At 37.2% G+C, this 20,630-nt stretch overlaps 2 protein-coding genes across 2 annotated transcripts; both read right to left on the bottom strand.

Moving 5' to 3' along the window:
* Window positions 1-9,818: 9,818 nt before the first annotated feature.
* On the bottom strand, window positions 9,819-12,011 carry LOC103420192 (9-cis-epoxycarotenoid dioxygenase NCED6, chloroplastic). The gene has a single exon (XM_017328044.3). The coding sequence runs from the start codon at window positions 11,777-11,779 to the stop codon at window positions 9,974-9,976; it is 1,806 nt and encodes a 601-aa protein (XP_017183533.3). The 5' UTR covers window positions 11,780-12,011; the 3' UTR covers window positions 9,819-9,973.
* Window positions 12,012-14,006: 1,995 nt separating this feature from the next.
* On the bottom strand, window positions 14,007-14,492 carry LOC139193073 (uncharacterized mitochondrial protein AtMg00810-like). Its single transcript, XM_070816031.1, has 2 exons — window positions 14,241-14,492; window positions 14,007-14,093 (listed from the first exon to the last, which is right to left on the bottom strand). The coding sequence occupies exons 1-2, from the start codon at window positions 14,490-14,492 to the stop codon at window positions 14,007-14,009; spliced, it is 339 nt and encodes a 112-aa protein (XP_070672132.1).
* Window positions 14,493-20,630: the final 6,138 nt, after the last annotated feature.

The following is a 20,630-nucleotide window of genomic DNA, read 5'->3' as shown; positions in this document are numbered from 1 at the left end:
TCGGCGCCTAGAACAATTATCAAAACATGTCTTAGAATTCTTGTCAATAGAACATGTAACTTACATATCCTATTAGGAAAGATCCGTATATCGGATTCTTGATCCATAAATTTCTAATATCCTCAAATATTACGTATTATAACGTATCAAAGTTTGGTGACGATCCAACGGTCGAATCGTCGATTGCTATCATAATCAAGTGGCATACCTTAATGGAACTACGTTCAAATGATGAAAATTCGTCAATCGGACTTCACCAGTGGAATTAGAGTATTCAAATTCATCAATCGGACGTTCAAATGGTGACGATCCAAAGTTCAGGGGATGCCTCGGCCCACGCGCCGTAGCAGGTGGCAGTTGGCCGCCCTGACTTGCCGGAAAAATCAACTATTTCTAAAAATTCTCAAACTTCACAAAAATGAAGATCTCAGTGAGTAGAGAAATTTTCATACCTGTGACTAAGGCCAATTTGGCCGGCAAAATCCCCAATTTCATAAAAACCCGTCGGAACCTTAGATATGGAAGGTTCTTGATTCGTCCTCAAATCAACTCTGACACTTCAACCACTAATTAGGCTTAGTTCCTGACCTCTTGAGGGGTGTTTTGGTGGTGGTAATTGAATGGAAACGTTTAGATTTGATGGATCTCGGCCACGGGTCTCACAGTACCCACGGGTGCAAAACCCCTCAATTCCAAACCCAATCCTCTCAAATTTGAAGTGGAAATGGTAGAGTAGGACTAGAATCGATGAATGAGAGTGATGAATCGGCCCAATTTGAAGGAAAAATGGTGAAATTTACCGAAGAACCCACCGGTTACAACCCGGGTCGCAGGTAGAAAGGGAAGCCGGCTGGTTTCTCTGTTTTTCCCCTTCTCTCATTTCTCTCCTTCCTTTCCTTCGTCTCCTCACCCATTGGTCACCCTCTTCTCTCTCATCTCCCCACTGGCCCGTTCCTCCCTCATTTCCGTCCTTTATACACCATCTTCACCGCCCATTTCATCTTTCTTTAAATCTGGGCCACACACGTGGCTTTCCAGATATTTCTCCAAAAATTTGGAGCTCTCTTGAAACTAATTAATTTAGTATAATGCCCCCGACTTTAAACGTTATTATCTCCTTCGTTATAACTCTAAATCACGATCCGTTTGCGCCCATGCGTCCGTGAGGTTGAACTTTATCCAAAAATGTGAAGAAACATGACAAAATATATGAGAATCACATACGTCCTCGAAAAATCATGCTTTGCCCCTAGGGCATATATGTATTTTCACGTATTAAAATTATAAAAACCATAACTTTTAGGGACTGGCTGTTATAGGCGGCGAGTTGGAGCCTAGTCCTAGGCGGCTAGGCGAGGCCTAGGCAGACTAGGCAGATTTATTTAAATTTATTATATAACATATAAAAAAGTGCCTATTTATACTCTAAAAATAAAAATTATACTTGCATTGAGAATTTGGGAAAGTTCAAACTTAAAGCTTAAGTCATCATGGCACTTCCATCAGCACAGACTAATGTAGTAAAAATAAGAAAAATAAAAAACCAAAAACCAAAATTGAAAATTGACTAATTCATAATATAGGTTATTTTTTAGTAGGTTATCTAGAAAACCCTTTAAGTTAATTGAAAAAAACTTTAAAAACAATAGAACCGCCTAGACACTGCCTAGCCGCCTAACCCGTCTAACCCTTACCTGATTTTTCTGCACGTTTTGGCCTAAATCGCATCGGTCCTCCACCGTTTAATGCCTAGGCGCTGCCTAGGTTGATTTTTAGAACAATAGGTGGAAGGGTCTGATTCAAGGCAACCTTTACTTGGATCACTAGGTAAGAACTTGGTTTATGCTAGAGTTCACTAATGAAAATGAGATAGAGGTGGTGCCCGATGAGAGACAGTATATGAAAAGCCAAAATTTTCACATTAAGAAATGGACTCTAGAGTTCTATGATCTTAAAGACATTCATACCTTAAGGGTTTAGGTCAATGTTGACACGTCATAACCCTGATATCCCTAAATATCAAGATCGGCATGTGCTGGCTGGCACCCGAGGATGACGAAGCCATATTAACATGCATGCAAGTTATAAAGGAAGAATGAATGTAAATAAAATAGGTAAATTTAAATATAATGAAATATGCAAATGCATGAATGTATTCAGAGCATACAACTAATCAAGAATATTGCAAGAGAATTATTATAAAAAGGTACGAAGAAAGGAGAGGGGTCCTACATTGAGAAGACTTGAAGATACCAATGTGGGAGTACCCTGACGCTGGAATCGTATGCCTCAATTCTAAATCCTGAAGGGGGCGCAAAAACAAAAGGTGAGTGGACCATAGTTTAATATAAGTAATAATAATAAGAAAACCAATTTCTTTCTGAACATACTAACCCCTGTTTTGAAAACATATATAATACTACATAATACGTTTTTTTGAAAATCCTAACATGCCAAAAATGTTTGTAAAAAATAAAATCATCTATAAAAGTGATACCGAAACGCCTGAAGGTAAATCCAAAGAATCCTGTAAATCAAAACAATGATGTTCTCAACTAGGGGTATCATAATCGGCCGTAGGCATAAACATCACCCCGAAGGTGAATTTGTATGACACTGGGTTATGCCAGTGAAGAAATATGGTAGGTCCCATCACCCGAAGGCGAAGCTATACGACTCTGGGTTACGCCAGAGAAAAAAAATATAACACAACACACTGACACTAGCCGTGGCTAGTGAAGCTGTCCTACACTGGTTTCGCCAGTGAAGCTAGAAGTATGTAATAATATCTCACTGTTCCTCGACTGTATCCTATGGCCATAGATGTATACATACTCAGGTTGTGTGTATGTACTGTATGATTACCCACTAGATAAGCATCGAAAAACGTAACCAAAATCTCATACCAAGTGTAGAATACCAAAATCTCATCATCCGAAATCATAAGAAATTCCATAAACATGATTTCTATAAACATGCCATTTTATAAAGCTTATATAGATAAATAAAAAATATTTCATAAAAGCGAATTAAATAAATCATGAATTCTCCAAAATCATAAATATAGAAATTCATAAAACATAATATAAAACGCAATCAATTCAAGAAATATGAAATGCATGCAAGCCTAATATTTTATAAAAACATGCAATTTGAGAATAGGCCTACTCACAAATATTCCACTACCGAGGAGCCGATCGAACTAGGGAGGACAAGATCACCACTCCCTTCCAACCAATGCACCTTTTGGAGGCTTAACAGAGATTGGAGCTGGCAAAAAAAATGGTTGGAAGGTGGCCAAACGACCACGGCTTTGAATTTCTAGAAATTGTACAGTGACTTCCCTTGTGTTTTCTGAGTGCCTACATCACCAAAATCACCCAAAAACTTACTAATCGTGAACACGATCTACAATGATTTGGACCAAGTTCGAGGATTACCTTCGTCGAAAACAGAAAGAATTCGCCGGAGAAGTTCTTGCACAGTAACTGCACTGTGTAGCGCGAGGAGGGGATTTTCAAGGGGTTTTTCTCCTATTTCCTGGTTCAAGGACTAACAGGGATTACAAGGGATAGTGGTGGTGGTGTCTTGTTGTTGTGATAAGTGTAAACACGTATCATTAGCAAATAGAGTGTGTGCCATGTCAACTAAATATAGTTAAGAATTGTTGGTAGTTAGCTGAGTTGTTAAAAAGTTAGTTAGATGGTTAGAGGTGAGCTACATTATGCTATATATAGCATACCTTGTAAGCCTTTACTCTTACGAAAAAGTAATCTGAAAAGTTATAGCCATTTCTCTCATTCTTCTCTTATTCTTTGTGATTCTCCATACATAGTTTTTCATTTTTCTTCATCTTTTTCATCTAATTCATAATAGTTAATAGTTTTAGGTGTGTGGGTGTGTATGTGCAGCTCGACAAATGAGGGAGAGATGAGTGAGGGAGAGAAGAAAATGAAATTAAAAGAAGAAGGAGAGAGAGAGAACTCTCGGGGAAGAAAGGGACACCCCAGAAAAATGGGGTAGGGGCACATGTGTCAACCAAGGGGAGGTCCAAAATGAGGAAATATCTCCCAGTGAAATTACCTAAATGCCCTTGACGTTCAAAAATTTGTAAAAATTTCATTTTAGTTCTGAATTCAATTCCAATCGCGCCTACACGTTCGTATCAACGAGTGCAATGTGAATAAATTAAAAGAATAATTCCTACATGTCATAGACCGAGAGTCAATAGAAGTCAACGTTATTTCCCCAAAGGGCATTTGATAAAATCAAACCTTTAAAATTATATAAACAGTAAAATTAGGGATGGGTTGTTATAAATGTCCCTAGACTATCTATTCAGTTTAGGGAGGTGAGATTGTGGGAAATTTGATAAAATCAAACCATGTTTTGTCTTGAGGATGTCAAGGGAGCTTAATAGATAGTGGGAAACTTGATAAAATCACACCATGTTTTGTCTTAAGGATGTCAAGGGAGGTGAGCTTAATATTCTATGGTTGAGGTCTCCATCTAATTCTCTGTTCTTTTGCAAGATAGATCGTAGGTAGCGAAAGCAGTCGCTCTTTGGTAATTCCTGATCTTCGATCTTCATCCCTAACTCATTTAGGCTTCTATTTGCACTGAACTTGCACTTCATATATTCTGTCTTTGATTGGCTTAGGCAAAGACCTTTAGATTCCAACACTTCTCTCCAAAGGTTAAGTTTTGCATTTACACCTTCCTGAGTTTCATCTGTCAATACCATATCGTCTGTGAAAAGCATACACCAAGGAATATCATCTTGAATATGTCACGTTAACTCATCCATTACCAATGCAAAAAGGTAAGGACTTAAGGATGACCTTGATGTAACCCTACAGTTATGGGAAAGCTTTCGGTTTGTCCTTCATGAGTTCTTACCACTTTAAAAAATAATAAGACTTTTAACTTTAAAGAGATTGAGGAGTGGTCTAGAGTAGATTCTTGGATTGCGAATCTTATTTTGGACCTTCCTTTTAGGAATTGGCTAACAAATATTGGTAACGAGACTTGCATGTATGATAAACAATATGTAATGTTGATGGAGGTTGTAGGAAATTTATATGCTGGACTGAAAGAGGATGGTCCTAAAGAGGCACAAGTTGTTGGTAAGATGAATGAGATGAATAGTGAGAAGTGGTCATAACATTTTGTTTTGGTCCTATAATTGTGTTTTTTCTCTCACTGGCCAATCTTATTCAAGATCAACTAAGAGATTTTTTTAATCTCAACTTTAGACCATCTTCAACCGTTGGGCTAAAAACCAAATTTTTTAGCCCGGACAATTTAGCTTTTAGCCCAGAAACAGCTTTTCTGCTCCAACCCTTCTGGCCTAAAATTTTAGCTCGAGATTATTAAAGAATGAACTTAGCTATTTTTTTCTTAAATTAATTTAAAAAATAAAAAATAAATATGTAGACTATCGTAAATTAATTTTATGAATATTTTAATATAAAAATATTTAAATTCTTATAAATATTGAAAAATCACTAAATTTTTCACAAATCAAGCCTTCAACTGATGCAAAAAATACTTAATAAACCACATAAACTTAATACAACCGATAATTCATAAACCACATAATTAATAAACTTAATACAAACGACAATTAATAAACTTAATTAATAAAGAACATAATTCATACACTACATAAACTTAATAATCATATCCACCATCTTCACTTGGTGATGGACTTCATACTGAACTTGGGATATAGGGTTCAGAGGATTCATCATCTTGAAACATACTCCTTGAGGCAGACTTTCGCAAAATTTCCTTTTGCTTACCACGTAAGAACTTCTTCATCTCTGGAGTGTATTTGCTGAGGTCCTTCATCATCAAATTAATTTCAAACATATCTTGCTCTCTATCCGAGATTTCCTTCATTTGCAAACGCATTTGGGTCGTTTCTTCTTCGCGAACACTATGGGTTTCGTTCAATTTTGCAATTATGGTAGTAAAGTGTCCACTCATCAGATCTTGGGACTTCCCTTTTCTCTTTGCTTCCTTTTGCTTATCTCTTCCTGGGGGCCTTGCAAAAGAAGGAGATGGGGTCATTTCATCGACACCTTCATCTTCGGCATTTGTCTGTATGGCTTCACGTTGAAATAATCTTCCCCATTGTTGGTTCGCATTGGTTCCCCACCTCGAATAATCCTTGAGGATGTCCCAAGCATGTTGCAACTTAAAAACTTGATTTTTTGGTGTTACTCTTGTCTTGTAAATTTCCATTGCTTTGTCACCCTATGCAAAAATACAAAAAAATAATTAGTAGCAAAATAATATTATGTACATGACAAATAAAATATCAAGAACAAAACTCACAATTTCTGTGACGCTCCTTCCACTAGCCATGGAACCACGGCTCTCTCCAAGCTTCCCTTCCATAAAATGCATGCTTTGTTGATAGTCTTTCACCGATCATAAACACCACCACCATCCTTCCCGCCACCATTGCAGTTTTCTTGAAAATTTGTAATGATTTTATCCCACAAAAATTGTTCCAACTGCACCATCTTCGCCAACAAAAATCCATGCCAAGCATAAAGCAACATCTTCGTCATAGGTCCGATTACGACATCTAATATGCTCTCTTGCCATGTTGAACAATTTGGAAATGGAAAGACATGGTAGAAAGATAAATTGGAAGAATTATAAGAGAAAATTGAGTTTTGTGTAGATGTTTGAACAAATACATGAGTATTTATAGAGTTTTTGGGTGAATTTTGAGTTAAATAATTTTTTTTAAATTATTTTAGCCTTTGGATTTAAATTTGGGCCGTTAGATCTTTTTTTTTTTTTACCGTTAGATTTGATTATATTCGATCTCAATTGTTGGATTCAATGTATTTTACAATAACATATTCTAAAAAAATTAAATTTGAATCTGGACCGTTGGATCAACCAACAGTCCTTAAAGCCTAGCCCTTGGATTAAAATTATAGCCATTGGGATTCTTTGGGTGGCCGACACACAGCTGACAGCGGGGCCCACCCTTGTAGGGAAGGCTTTGCAAGCCCACTGCGTGGGGCTCGTTGGAGCGTGGGCGGGCTGAGACTGGCCCAATTGCTAGCGAGTCCACTCTCATTGGGGGGGGGGGAATTTGGCCCAGCTTTGGCATTTGGCTTTTAGCCCAATGTTTTAGCATGGGTTGGGTGGTGATTGGGGGGGGGGGGGGAATAAATGGGGAAATTTGGCTTTTAGCACACCATTGGAGTTGATCTTAGAGTGTGTGATGTAACTGTGGATAAAATGTGGATTTAGGATTTAATCTGTCAACTGGTGCCTAATAATATTGCATATAAATTTTTTACCATTCATATTCCTTTACAGGATAAGGAGGATGAATTCATTTGGGGACCTTCTCCACATGGAAAATTCTCTGTCAAATCATCTACTTGGATTCAAATTAACGAGCATTGCAATACTTCTTATAACTTAACAAATTTGGAAACTTAATATGCCTCAAAGTTAATTTTTTCTGCTTGGTTACTTATAAGATTCAGACGTTCTACAAATAAAAGATTAGGTAAACACAATCGCAATAGTCAAACTGTTTGTCGTTTATGTAGAATGGTGATGAGGACCAGTTACATCGTTTTGTCAAATGTAATCATACTCAGGAGTCTGGAAACTGTTTAATAACATTGCTCCTCCAACCTTAGTGACAAACATTAGTGATTGGTTAAACAGTCTCTCTGCTAGGGATAAAGATGACCTCTCTGACATTAGTAATCTTTATTCTTTGCTGGCACATGTGGAATGATAGAAATTATTATGTTTTTAGATAGATTAAGCCTCATCCAGTCTGTTGTCTTATGGTGGTTGTCATGGTGGGAAAGGACTTCCAGAATACAAACCTAAAGAAAACAAATAGAAAACCAAAACAAACAACAAACCCCATCAAGTGGAAGGCACCTGCAGAAGGAATTTTTTAATTCAACTTTGATGGATCGGTGACGAGGAATTCTGCTGTTGCGGGATTCATCATTGAAATCATCATGGACAGCCTTCTGTTGTGGACCTAGTAACATTACCACTGCGGAAGCAATAGCTCTTCCTGACGCATTGAATTTAGCCAAACAACGTTGACTCAGCAACGTCATTGTGGACAACAGACTGGTGAACTAAAATTATTGTGGCGGACATAAAATGGCTGACTTCCTCTTTTAACTCGGTAGAGTGGAACCATGTCTACTAGGAGCAATATTTACTACTGACGCCATAACCTCTATTGGGCCCAACTGCAATAATATGTATATTTTGGATGGTTGTATTCCTCAGCTAGGAATGCTTTTTGTATGACTCTAGAGATCTCAAGTGCTTGCGAGGCTTCTCTTTAAATTAATTATTTTTTACTTGAAGAAAAATTAATGCATAAATTTAGGTGCAAGACAAGTCCACATAGCATTCATTGAGTGCGAAAGACAAATATGGGAAGGTATGTGGGGAAGGTAACTAGCATTCGTCAAGGTTTAATTAGAATCACATGCCTTTATCTTAAACTTGTTTAGATTAAACATTTGTTGATTCTCAATTTTATATGAAAGTGCTTTACTTTTGATCAAACTCAATGTTCACGTATATTCTTTATTTAAATGCTTTTTATATCCATATTAAATTAGTTTTTATGTCAAAATTCTTTGAATAATTTTAATTAGTTGCTATATTTGTAGAATCTCATCCCTTCTCAATTTAAGGATTTAACTCTCTATAGGAGGTAAGTTTTTCATATACATAACACAAAGACTTCTCTTTCTTTTTTTTTTCCAACTTGTACGGTTGGTTAATATTGTCAATTTAATTAAGTCGTATTGGTACGTTTTGACAATCTAATATTCTTATTGCATAATAATTTTTGTAATAAATTGATTGAAATGTTTGATATTATACACAGTGTTGATTGATACGTTTAATTCCACCTTTGGAACGTTTGATTTTATATACAGTGGTTGATTGGTACGGCTATTCCCACTTTTGGTACATTCCGTTTTATACACATTTTTATGGTGATTATATTAATACATTTATACTCGTTTATTTATACTTGTCTATAAATGGTACATTTGTATTTTTGTTACATTTTTTTTTCTTATAACGTATTAATATAAATTTCTCTATATGGTAAAGAAAAATCCATAGAGAAAATCTTTTAATTATCCCGGTTATTTTGTTACTGGAAAAAGAGAAGGCTAGATGTAGGAAGGTTAGTTATCTTTAAGTAAACTAGCATATGGGCACATACAAAGTGTGTGAGAAATTTTTTTTATTTTTGTTTCTGAAATAGGAGAGAGGAAGAGAGTGATAGAGAATGTGGGAGTGAAAAGTTTTATTTATTTATTTATAATTATAGATATATTAGGATTACATGTAGGTAAGGTTTTGAAAAAAAAAAACAAAATTTGTTGTGTGAAATTACATTTTTGCCCCATATTTCTTATTCATGTTTTGTTTTAATTAGAGGGTTAAACTGGTAATTTCATAATGTTTTGGTTGACAATGAGTGTTTTATTGATTAGTAGAGATAATTGATCTTATTTTCTTTAACATAAAGACTTTTAGAAAAAAATATTATGAGATGTGGGTCCAAAGTTATAATAAAAAATTTAATCAAATTTCTAAAAACAACAAATTTTCAGTATTATTAATTTACTGAAATGTTTATATCAAAATGCCCCAACTATGGTTGAAAACACACTTTCTAAATTATCCTTTTGTTTAATTTTAAACACTTGATCGAATAAACCAAAAAATAATTAACAAATGACAAAAATAAACAGGCTCGTGCTAAGAAAAAAACATACTGAAATACTTCAATAGTGTAGTATTACTTATCATATATTTGTATTGTCTTTCTAATAGAAATAGGGTTCATTAACACATAAGGTCTCGTCGATTAAAAAATTATCATAAATATATATATAGGCAAACGAGTATATACAAAAATAGCTTTAATTTAAGCTTGCAGCTTCAAATCTTGTTCACTAACAAATGTACCATGGAATCCATACGGAACCCTAGCAGGCAATCTCAACAACGCTACTTGTTTCATGCTTGAAGCTTCCAATATCACCAACTCCGAACTCTCCTCAACTTCATCCCTCACAAACCCCATTATAAACCCTTCGTCATCGTCTTCACCGTGGTGTGCCATGCCACCATTTCTCTGTCGGGGCACGTACAGCGGTTCTCCGCCAAACCGACCGGACCCATACATATACTTACTCACCGAACCGGTTTCCGAATCCACCTTAGCAATACCCGAACACTTGGGCCACGGCTCAGCTATAGCCATATACACATACTTGCTCTTTTGTCCTACCACTTGTTTGTTCACCTGTCCTACTTCCAAATTCAAACTCGGGACGAGAACCCGCCGGGTTGACTCACAAGTCCTCAAGTTCATCCGGATCTCTGTCAACTCAGCACGAATTGGGTTATTCCCTTGCTCGTTGAATATTGAATCCGGTGGGTCCATGCATGACCCAATGACAACAACAGTCGGGTCACCCACGTCCGAAATCTCTTCCCATGAATTGCACAAATGGAAGCAAAAACAATCTGGCACGTCAATCCAGCAGATGCTCGATTCGTCCACGTCCCCTTTTGGTAAAATTCCAAACCGAGACGTCTTGCTCCGGTCGTAGATCACAGGCCAACCGCCCTTAATCATTTTGGATAACTTAAATACCACTTGCTGATCCGGAATCACCACATAATTTTGGGTTATCGCAAAGTCATGCACCATGGTAGGTTGGTCTAGCGTGATGTCCACGTCACGTGATTTTTTCCCGCACGTGCTAAACCTGAAGTACTTGAGGTGCGGCTTCTTCACCACGTCGTAACTGAGAGCGTGGAGCTCACCCGTTCGGGGGTCCACCTTAGGATGAGCAATCATGGGTCGGTCCAATCCACCGTTAAAATCGAACCTTCCGATTGTTTCCAGATCACCGTCGCCCTTGATCTTAACACTGTACGGGAGATCATCTTCCGACATGGCTAATAATCGTCCGTTGAAATAAACCAAGCCGGCATTAGCGACGCCGGTGCCACGTGAGCTGTCTACCAAGCCGATAGCTGCTCGAGCCATGAACAAACCAAGCCGAGCCAAACCCGAGTGACCATGAAGCTCCCCAATCGGCTTGGGAAAAATGGACCTGCCTAGCATGGCTTCTTGGTCAAGTCGGCTCGTGCGTGTGTACCTACAGCTGTAGCTGGCTCGATTTGACGAGCCGAGAGTGAGGGCGTGAATCATACCGTCCCCATCAAACAAGTGGTGTCCGCCCGACGGCGGAAACATAGGGTTCGCGCCGTTTCGGACATAAACACCACGTAAGCAATCAGGGACTTGTCCCACAACCTCGAGACCATGATGAACCGGACACTCTTGAACCGGCGCAAAATTCCCCGATATTTGGACAGCCGGGTCGATGTTTTTGGGCAAAGCATGCTTCTTTTCTAGTGGCTCTATTAGTGATGTTTCTCCTGCGTCTAGGAGTGAGGCTGCTAATTTTTGAAAAGGGTTTAGGCGAGGTAGGTTAATATTTGGTTTTGCTGGGTTCACTTGCGGTAATGGTTTAGTGTTTGGGGGTGGCAAGGGTTGCCTTGGTGGTTTTTGGGTTTTATGGGTTAGAGTTTTTTTGGATGGGTTGATGAGGATTTTGCATGTGATTTGTGTTGTGGCTGTGTAAGTTTGGGTGGCATTTTGGAGAAGGGCGGGAGAGGGTGGTGATGTAGTGGTGGTGAAGTGCAAGGCATGCATAACTGAAAAATCAGAGAGAGAGAGAGAGAGAGAGAGAGAGTAAGTAGGTGTGTGGGAGGAGAGAAATGGCGGGCGAGTGGTGGTTATATAGTAGAAGTGGAGAGTGTGAAGTGAGGTGTTATGTCAAATTTTCAGACTAGCTAGAGGAGACGCTGACCCACGGGCAAATGGTATGAGAGGATCACTCTACAAAAAAAAAAAAAAAAATTGAGGCTTTTTTTAGGTGGGAGATGAACTACTGGATAAGAAAATTATTATTCTATTATTAGCTTGTCGAAGGCCAAAAGAATATATACAGACGATGTAATTACTGAAATTACTGTAAGTTTATGGTGGTATATAATAAAGGCCCTTGCTGATGGAGATTACACTTGTGGAGTGTAGAAGATGGTTGGGAACACGTCACCATCTGTTCCTTTCTTTGTACCAAAGAAAGAGATACGAAAATTGACACGTATGATGTATATTGCTATATCCATGCAAGGCCACGTATCACTCCAAAACATATATATATATATGCGTATTAGTGGTAAGATGAGATGAAGTATATCCGATTCGAACTTGCGCTAATGTTTAACTTTATAAACTACAAAGCCTATGTGTCGTGCAATCGAATAACTAAATACAAACTATGTTCTTTTATAATTGATTACTGGTATAGATATGTCAAGTTGCTACCAAGCTTGGTCGAATGAATGATATGGATGTGGTGGTGTGTTGATGAAACGTGTTACTGACTTCTACACTCAACAGCTTCGGCCACGGAAGGAACACTTTTGCATTCGAGTTCTGCTAACTTGAAGACAAGGTTATGCTATTTGGTGTGAAGTTCAATAATGGTTTGCCTTCTAATGTGCTGAACACTAAGTAACTTGGTAACACTTCGCTTTCTCGAAAAAGCTTAATAAAGTGACCTTGTTTAGCGAGAGATTCAAAAATCCTCATTGGCAGAGACTTGGATAAATAACCAAAATACTAGTGTTGTTTAACCAAACATAAAGTACTCCTAGACCGATTGATTCTACAACTCCAGTGATGTTTAACCAAACTAAATATAGCGACAGCTTGTTGCGCATTAATTTTAACCAAACATAATATTGGCTAACGGAGGGGTTAGTGAAGAAGTTAGTATTTATCGCAAGGGTATGAGAGGATTCCGCAAAGAAAATTTGCTTATGTGTTGAGTAGAAGGTCGTCTCTAAGTTGTAAGATCACTTATATTTATAGGAGTCAATTTTGTGATGGTCAAATCTGCTGAGTAGCAGAGCCTTGATAACATTGCAACTTCTCGACATATCCTTATTATACTTGGAATTATCCTTGACTAATGCTCAATAACCATAATGTCTCCGTCACTTCCATATGACTCATGACTCTGAATCTGGTCTCAATAACAATCAATTCATACTCTATCCAAAAACGAATTTTGATTCTTAAACAATTAATCCCAATTTACTGTAAACCATTGATCCTCGAACAATCCTACTTCGACTAAAACTTGGCCACATCAAAGCCAAATCCTTGACTAGTCTTATGTCCATGACTCAGCTATTTCAGCACTACTACTTCTTAATAGAACTAAATAGAATGAAGAAATCTTTGAAATGAAAATCTACGAAAGCAAGCAAGTAAGAAATCTGGAGAGAGAGAAAGAGAGAATTGAACAGCGAAGGAAGAAGAAGAGTAAATCGTATTGAATGCATCGGTTACAACATATTACTATAGTTATATCCTAACAATTCTAACTAACTTGTCTATATGGAAATCATCTACATCTCTCCTTAACCAACCAACAAATGCCACTTGTAATCAATTAACAAATGCCACATGTAATCTTATTACATTTCAGCTATTACCCCCCATCTCAATCTCAGCTGGGATGTCCAAGGCTAAGATTGATACAATGCTTGACAAATGTAGGACTATGCAAACCCTTAGTGAGCACATCAGCAACCTGGTTGTCTATGGATACATAGTGAACACTGATATCCTTCTTTTGCACCCTCTCACGTACAAAATGATAATCTGCATCAAGGTGTTTTATCCTTGAAATAAAGACTAGATTGGTACTGAGTGCTAATGCCAAGAGATTGTCACAATGTAAAGTTGGAGGAGCAATTAAGAATTCATGCAAATCTTTGATTATTAATCTTATCTAACATGCATCTGCAGCACAGTTTGCTAAAGCTTTATATTCAGCTTCTGTGGAGCTCCTGGACACTGATGACTACTTCTTAGATTGCCACGATATAGGATTAAGACCAAGATATACAACATATCCAGTGATTGATCTTGTTGTATTGATATCTGCAACCTAATCAACATCAGAGTATGCTGAAATCTGTGTATGAAAAGCTGAAAAATATGTAATGCCACATTGTATGGTCCCTTGAAGGTATCTGAGTATCCTTTTAACCAAGATCATGTGTGCATCAGTTGGATTGGTCATATATTGACATACAACATTCACAGAATAGGCAATATTAGGTCTAGTGAATGTCAAATACTGAAATGCACTGACAATATCAGCTAAAGGTTGACCATCAGACATTAACAACTGTGTATGTGGCTTTGAAGGTGTTGGTGTTGGCTTACAACTTTCCATTTCTGCCTTTTTAATAAGTTCTTTTGCATATTTAGCTTGACTAATGAACATATCACGATTGTCTCTGTATTGAATTTGCAACCCCAAGAAGTAAGTTAACTTTCCCATGTCTTTTAAATCAAACATTGTACTAAGTTCAGTAATCACAGCTTGCACTTTGGAGATGTTTGAACCTGTGAGGATGATATCATCTACATATAAAAGTAGAATGACTATATCCTTGCCATCTGTTTTAACAAAGAGACTTATGTCAACTTGTGAAACTGTGAACCCCAAAAATGGTAACACACATGTGAATTTTGAATTCCAAGCTCATAGAGCTTGCTTGAGTCCATACAAGGATTTTACAAGCTTGCATACATAATTTGGAGTCTTGGGATAGACAAAGCTTTATGGTTGCTTTATGTAGATTTCCTCCTGCAATTCTGCATGTAAAAATGCATTCTTGATGTCTAACTGTCTAAGCTCCCACTTATGGCTTGTAGCTAGAGCAAGAATTAACCTCATTGTAGTATGCCTTACTACAAGACTAAATGTCTCAGAGTAATCTAACCTATGTTCTTGTGTATACCCTTGTGCAACCAATTGTGCCTTATATCTAGATATGTTGCCATCTGGATTTTTCTTCAATTTGTAAACCCACTTACTCCCAATGATTGTTCTGTCATGAGGTGGAGGTATAAGTGTCCATGTCCCTTGCCCTTTAAGAGCATCAAACTTATCCTGCATAGCTTGCTGCCAATTTGGATTACTTGCAGCCACTTTAAAATCCTTTGGTTCATCATAGTCAACAGCTTCAGCTAGAAATGAAAACCCATCATAGCATCCAGAACCATCATCAATCTTTAGGGATTGTAACTCAGGTAAATTTGCATGAAATGAAGTGTAATCTTTCCTTTGAATTGTTCCAGTTTGCAGTCTGGTATTCATAGAGTGTGTTCTTGAAGCATCATTAGTTGTAGAATTAGAAATTTGATCACAATCAGTCTCATAAAGAGGAAGTAATACCTGAAGTTGACTTAGATCCAGGACAGGTAAGAAGGGTTGATGCAGATCTTGTACTGGAGTAGGTGAGTGTGGTGGCAGCGGTTCAGATTCCTATGTATTTGTTGCAGGTTGTGAACTTTCAGACAATGCAGAAGAATTATCTACTGCTTCCAGTAATGAAGTATTATCAGAAATTGATTGAACTGTTTCATTCCTTATGTTGTCTTGTACATTGGGAACTCTTAGCTAAACTATAATTGGAGATGAGTGGACTGGCCTCTGTGCATTATTGCTTCCCAATAACATAAATGGTTGACACTTTGTTGGAAAATAAGATTCATCTTGAAGAACATGCCTAGAGAGAATCAATTTCTTTGTTTGCAAGTTATAACATATAGACCCTTTATACCCTGAAGCATAGCCGAAAAATACACAAACTGAAGTTCTTGGCTGAAATTTGTTGTCATTATAATGTCTTAAATAGGGGTAGACTACAGATCCATATACTTTCAAATCTTGAAGTGATGGATGTTTATCATACAAACAAAAGAAATATGAGTTCATTTGTAATGCTTTACAAGCCATCCTATTGATCTAATACACAACATGTGCACATGAATGAAACCAGAATTCTTGAGATAAACCAGCAATATTCATCAAAGTTATTGCTGTTTCGACTATATGCCTATGCCTCCTTTCAACAAAACCATTTTGTTGAGGAGTGTAGGGACATGAAACCCTATGAATCATCCCTTTTGACTATATAAATTCCTTGAAAGAATTAATTAGAAACTCTCCACCTCCATCTGATTGTAAATACTTAATATGAGCTCCAAATTGTACTTCAACATATTTATAAAACTTGACAAACAATGAGAACACTTCTGATTTATTATAAAGTGGGAAAATCCACATGTATCGTGTACAATCATCATCAACAACAACATAGAACCTATATCCCTCTATGGATTTTATAGAAGAAGGTCCCCAAACATTAAAGTGTATCCTATCAAAAGGTAAAACACACCTAGAAGCATAATTGGAGAAAGGTTTTCTAGTAATTTTCCCATGAATACAATCACTGCACATTGTATGCTTATTATTTGTTGATATAGGAATATTAGGCTTAGCTAGCATAACTGCCAATACTTCATTTGTAGGATGTCCCAACCATTGATGTCATAGAAAATATCTTACTAGTTGTCCAATAAATGCACTCAGAGCTCTCCACGATGACACAGGAATCTGAAACAGTTCTTGAAGCCTACTCCTTCCTTTGTATAAGATCTCCCTTGTTACCTTGTCTTGCACAAAGAAATATGTGTCATCACAGATAAGCCAACATCTATTGTCTTTACATAATTGTTTTACACACAGAAGATTGATAGCAATGGATGCGACATGTAACATATTCTTCAAAATGATATAATTATATGGTGTTTTGACAACTGTTGAACCAATATTTTGAATTGGCAAACCTTGACCATTGCCAATCTTAATTTTCTCTAAACCTTCAAATGGAGCAACTTGATTTAGACTAGCAAAATCAGAGGTCATGTGATGGGAAACTCCTATGTCCATAATCCAAGTTGCAGCATTAGAGTATGATGGGGAAGCTTGAGCAGTCATTCCTTGCATTGCAGGTTGCCCTTGATAAGACAAATCATGTATAGGCATATTATGTAGAATGACATGAGTTGCAAGGGCTGGTACTTGATAGGAATATTAAGCAACAAAGTTTTGTGGCTGTGGGATTACATGAGGCTAACCTTGATTCATGGAAGCAAGAGAATTAGGTGGTCTAGATGGCTAATATGAATAATTGCCCCTATGATAGCACTCTAATGCATAATGACCCTTTTTTCCCACAGATTTGACACTCTGTGTTGAAATGTGGGAAAGTACTTTGAGAATTCCTGTAAAAACAATTAAGAGCAGTATGCCTTCTTCTTTGGAAAATCTGACACTTAGGATGCATTGTAGTTCTTGACTTAGTATTTCCATTCCAGCGATTATTGGTTCTATAACTATTAAATCCCTTGCCTTTATACCCTGACCTGTAATTACCATTACCTCTTGGTTGTCCACCATTGAAAACTCTCCGTTGTCCTCCATTAAAATTTGATGAAGATTGATGATGTCTGAAATTATTAGGTGGAGGATTCATATTACCAACAAAGCCAGCATTAGAACCAAAAGAATTCTAATCTTGAAATATGGAGGTTGGCCCATTTGAGATTGTGAAAGAAATGACCTTTGTTGTGGTAGAGAAATGAAGTAATAACACCTCCAGGCTTTGATGGATCACTTGCAGATGAATTAGAACTCGATGCTCCATTACTATAATGAGAACTCTGACCAACATTATTACTATGCATATACAACGCAGCCATATTTTGTGTTAAAGAACTCAAAACCACATCATTTTCCCTTTCAGCCCCTAATAATAGTGCCCTGAATTCTTTCATGGTAACAGTTGACTCTCTTGCAAGTATCATAGTTCTTATCGTAACATATTCTTTTGGTAGACCAGCAATATCAACAATTATGGCATCATTATCTATATGTATTCTCTAACATTAATCAATTGGTCCCTTATAGACTTAATCCTTAACAAATACTTATCCATAGAATCACCACCTTTTTGCACTATATGTAATTCAGTTTTCAGATGATCCACACCTATCTTAGACACCAATGCATATCTATCTTCAAGATTAGCCCATGCTTCAGTAGCATTTTGCACCCAATTACATGCTTAATAGCATCATCAGTTAATATGGCTATTAGCAAACTCAACAAAGACAAATCTATAGTTTCTCATTCTTAAAAATCTAGATTCACCTATTTGGAAACACCATTTTTAGCACTCACCACAAACTTGGGTGGACATTTCACAGAACCATCATAATGATCAAACAGTTTATACCCTTTAAGCACCAATTTAAATTGAAATGACCATTTAGTATAATTGTGGTCATTTAACTTAATGGTTAACATTCCTAACAGTCCCTCAATTTTCACAGAAGAAGAAGCCATATCTATTAAACTCCAAAAAAACAATCTCTTACAAATCTTTAAGCAATCTGTGTACCGTTTTTAAACAAGAAATCAACTTTTAACTAATTCTTCAACTAAAGAACTTCTCGAATCACTGGCATTAGCCTTTTACGATTCTTGTTGAGTAAATGGCATTGGCCTTCTCAAAATTACTTAGTACAAATCAATTTGTTAAACTACTATTATCGGCATCGGCCTTCACAATTTCATAAGTAAGAAACTACCAAACTACATTATCTCAGCCAAGTAATCAGAAATGCAAAACCACAAACTACTCAATTGCATCAAAATTTCTCAATAAATTGTCAAGAAGATATGAATCACTACATATCTAAAAAAAACAAGCATAGAACCTGTAATTTCGTTTGACTCCACTAAAGATGCCTAACAGCAAAAATCAATGTTGAATCACAGACAGTAGTGCACGAAAAATTCCAACCGCCGATCACCAAACGCTAGAGAATTCCCCAACCCAAAAAAAATACCCAATCACCAGAGCAAAACCCAGTAGAAAAACTTGAATCTTCGACGAAAGAACCCAACAAATCTAATCGCAACCCACAAAAGATCATTGGCTCGATACCATCATAACGGAACTGAATAGAATGAAGAAATCTTTTGAAATGAAAATCTAAGAAAGCAAGCAAGCAAGCAAGATATCGAGAGAGAGAGAGAGAGAGAGAGAGAGAGAGAGAGAGAGAGAGAGAGAGAGAATTGAACAACGAAGGAAGAAGAAGAGTCAATCGTATTGAATGAATCGGTTACAATAGATTACTAAACTTATATCCCAACAATTCTAACTAACTTGTCTATATGGCAATCCTCTACATCTTTCCGTAACCGATCAACAAATGCCACATGTAATCAATTAACAAATGCCACCTATAATCTTATTACATTTCAGTTATTACTACCATGCTAATACTGCCGAGGATCATATCGGTCGAAAATTATTAATTTAGGCCCAAATAATTACATAACCTATGTTCCCAAAATTCATCTTTTTCCATCATCCAGTGCGTCATGTTTTAGCTAGGTGGAAATATAACAGGGACCCGGCTCTATTTCACACTTAATTTCTGCTTCTAACTATATAGGAATTTCAGTTAATTTCACTACGGGCTTCTAATTTTTCTTTCTCTCTTCTTTTGATCAACTCCTAATAAATGATGGCTCCTGCTGGTGGTACTTCCAACTCATACTCACATTGGCATTTACTACACAACACCACTCCTTTGATTATGGCCACTTTGGGCTTCTTGGGCAACTTGATAGCTCATTTAGTTGGCCTATCAACTTGCCTCATTTCTACCTTCACCTCCCAAGTGGCTTTCCCTTTCCCTTTTTCGGCGCATGTCAAGTTGATCATGTTTATGGGGGCTTCTGGAAAAGGATAAGTATCAACTATCATATTAGCCTGCAGTTTCCTGCAACAACTTTCCTTTGACAATGAGGTCTTGTATCCAGTCTCTAAACTGGACACAGTTGGTAATGGAGTTGTTGAACGTGTAGTGCAACTTGGAATACTTCTTTCCCCTTAATTCTGAGGGGTTAGGCAGCTTTTTGGTGTTGTCGGGCACAATCACTCTTGCCCGCACTAGTTCTTCATAGATTTCTGCTGCCTTGGTTAGATCAAAGGAATAACTTTGATACTTAGGGGGTTTCATTGGTACAAATCCACTGTCATTCATGACCACCTTCTGGTCTTTAACCAGCTAGACCGATCCCTTCATTATCCAAGGCTTAAAGGGAGTGGTCATCTCCGCTGCACACATATCAATTCCATCTCTACCACAACCATCATTCTCTTATGGCTCTAACCTTTCGAACTTTATTTGATGAATGATAGCCTTGTTTTTGTAGAATGAGGGTGCTTTGGAGGAATCTTTTGTTTGCTGTTCCTCGATCAACAATTTCTCATACTTGGTGGCAGCAATCACCAGTTTTTGAAACCCATTAAATTGCACATCATAAAACTTTTTCCTTAAGGGCAGCCTCAAGGCCTTTTAAGCAATAGCTATAAGCTGGACATGTTTGATAGAAAACTGGCATCTCATCCTTGTCTTCTTAAACCTCATCATGAAGTCCTCGGTAGACTCATGCTTGTATTGCTTCACCTCAACTAGATCGTTGATGATCATCTCTGGCTCTATCCTGTAAAACTACTCGTGGAAAGCCATCTCCATTTGCCCCCAGTTA

The sequence above is a fragment of the Malus domestica genome, chromosome 16 (genome assembly GCF_042453785.1).
Source record: "Malus domestica chromosome 16, GDT2T_hap1".
NCBI lineage: Eukaryota > Viridiplantae > Streptophyta > Magnoliopsida > Rosales > Rosaceae > Malus > Malus domestica.
The sequence above is the reverse complement of the archived record's forward strand: the minus strand, read 5'-3'. Positions and strand labels throughout refer to the sequence as shown.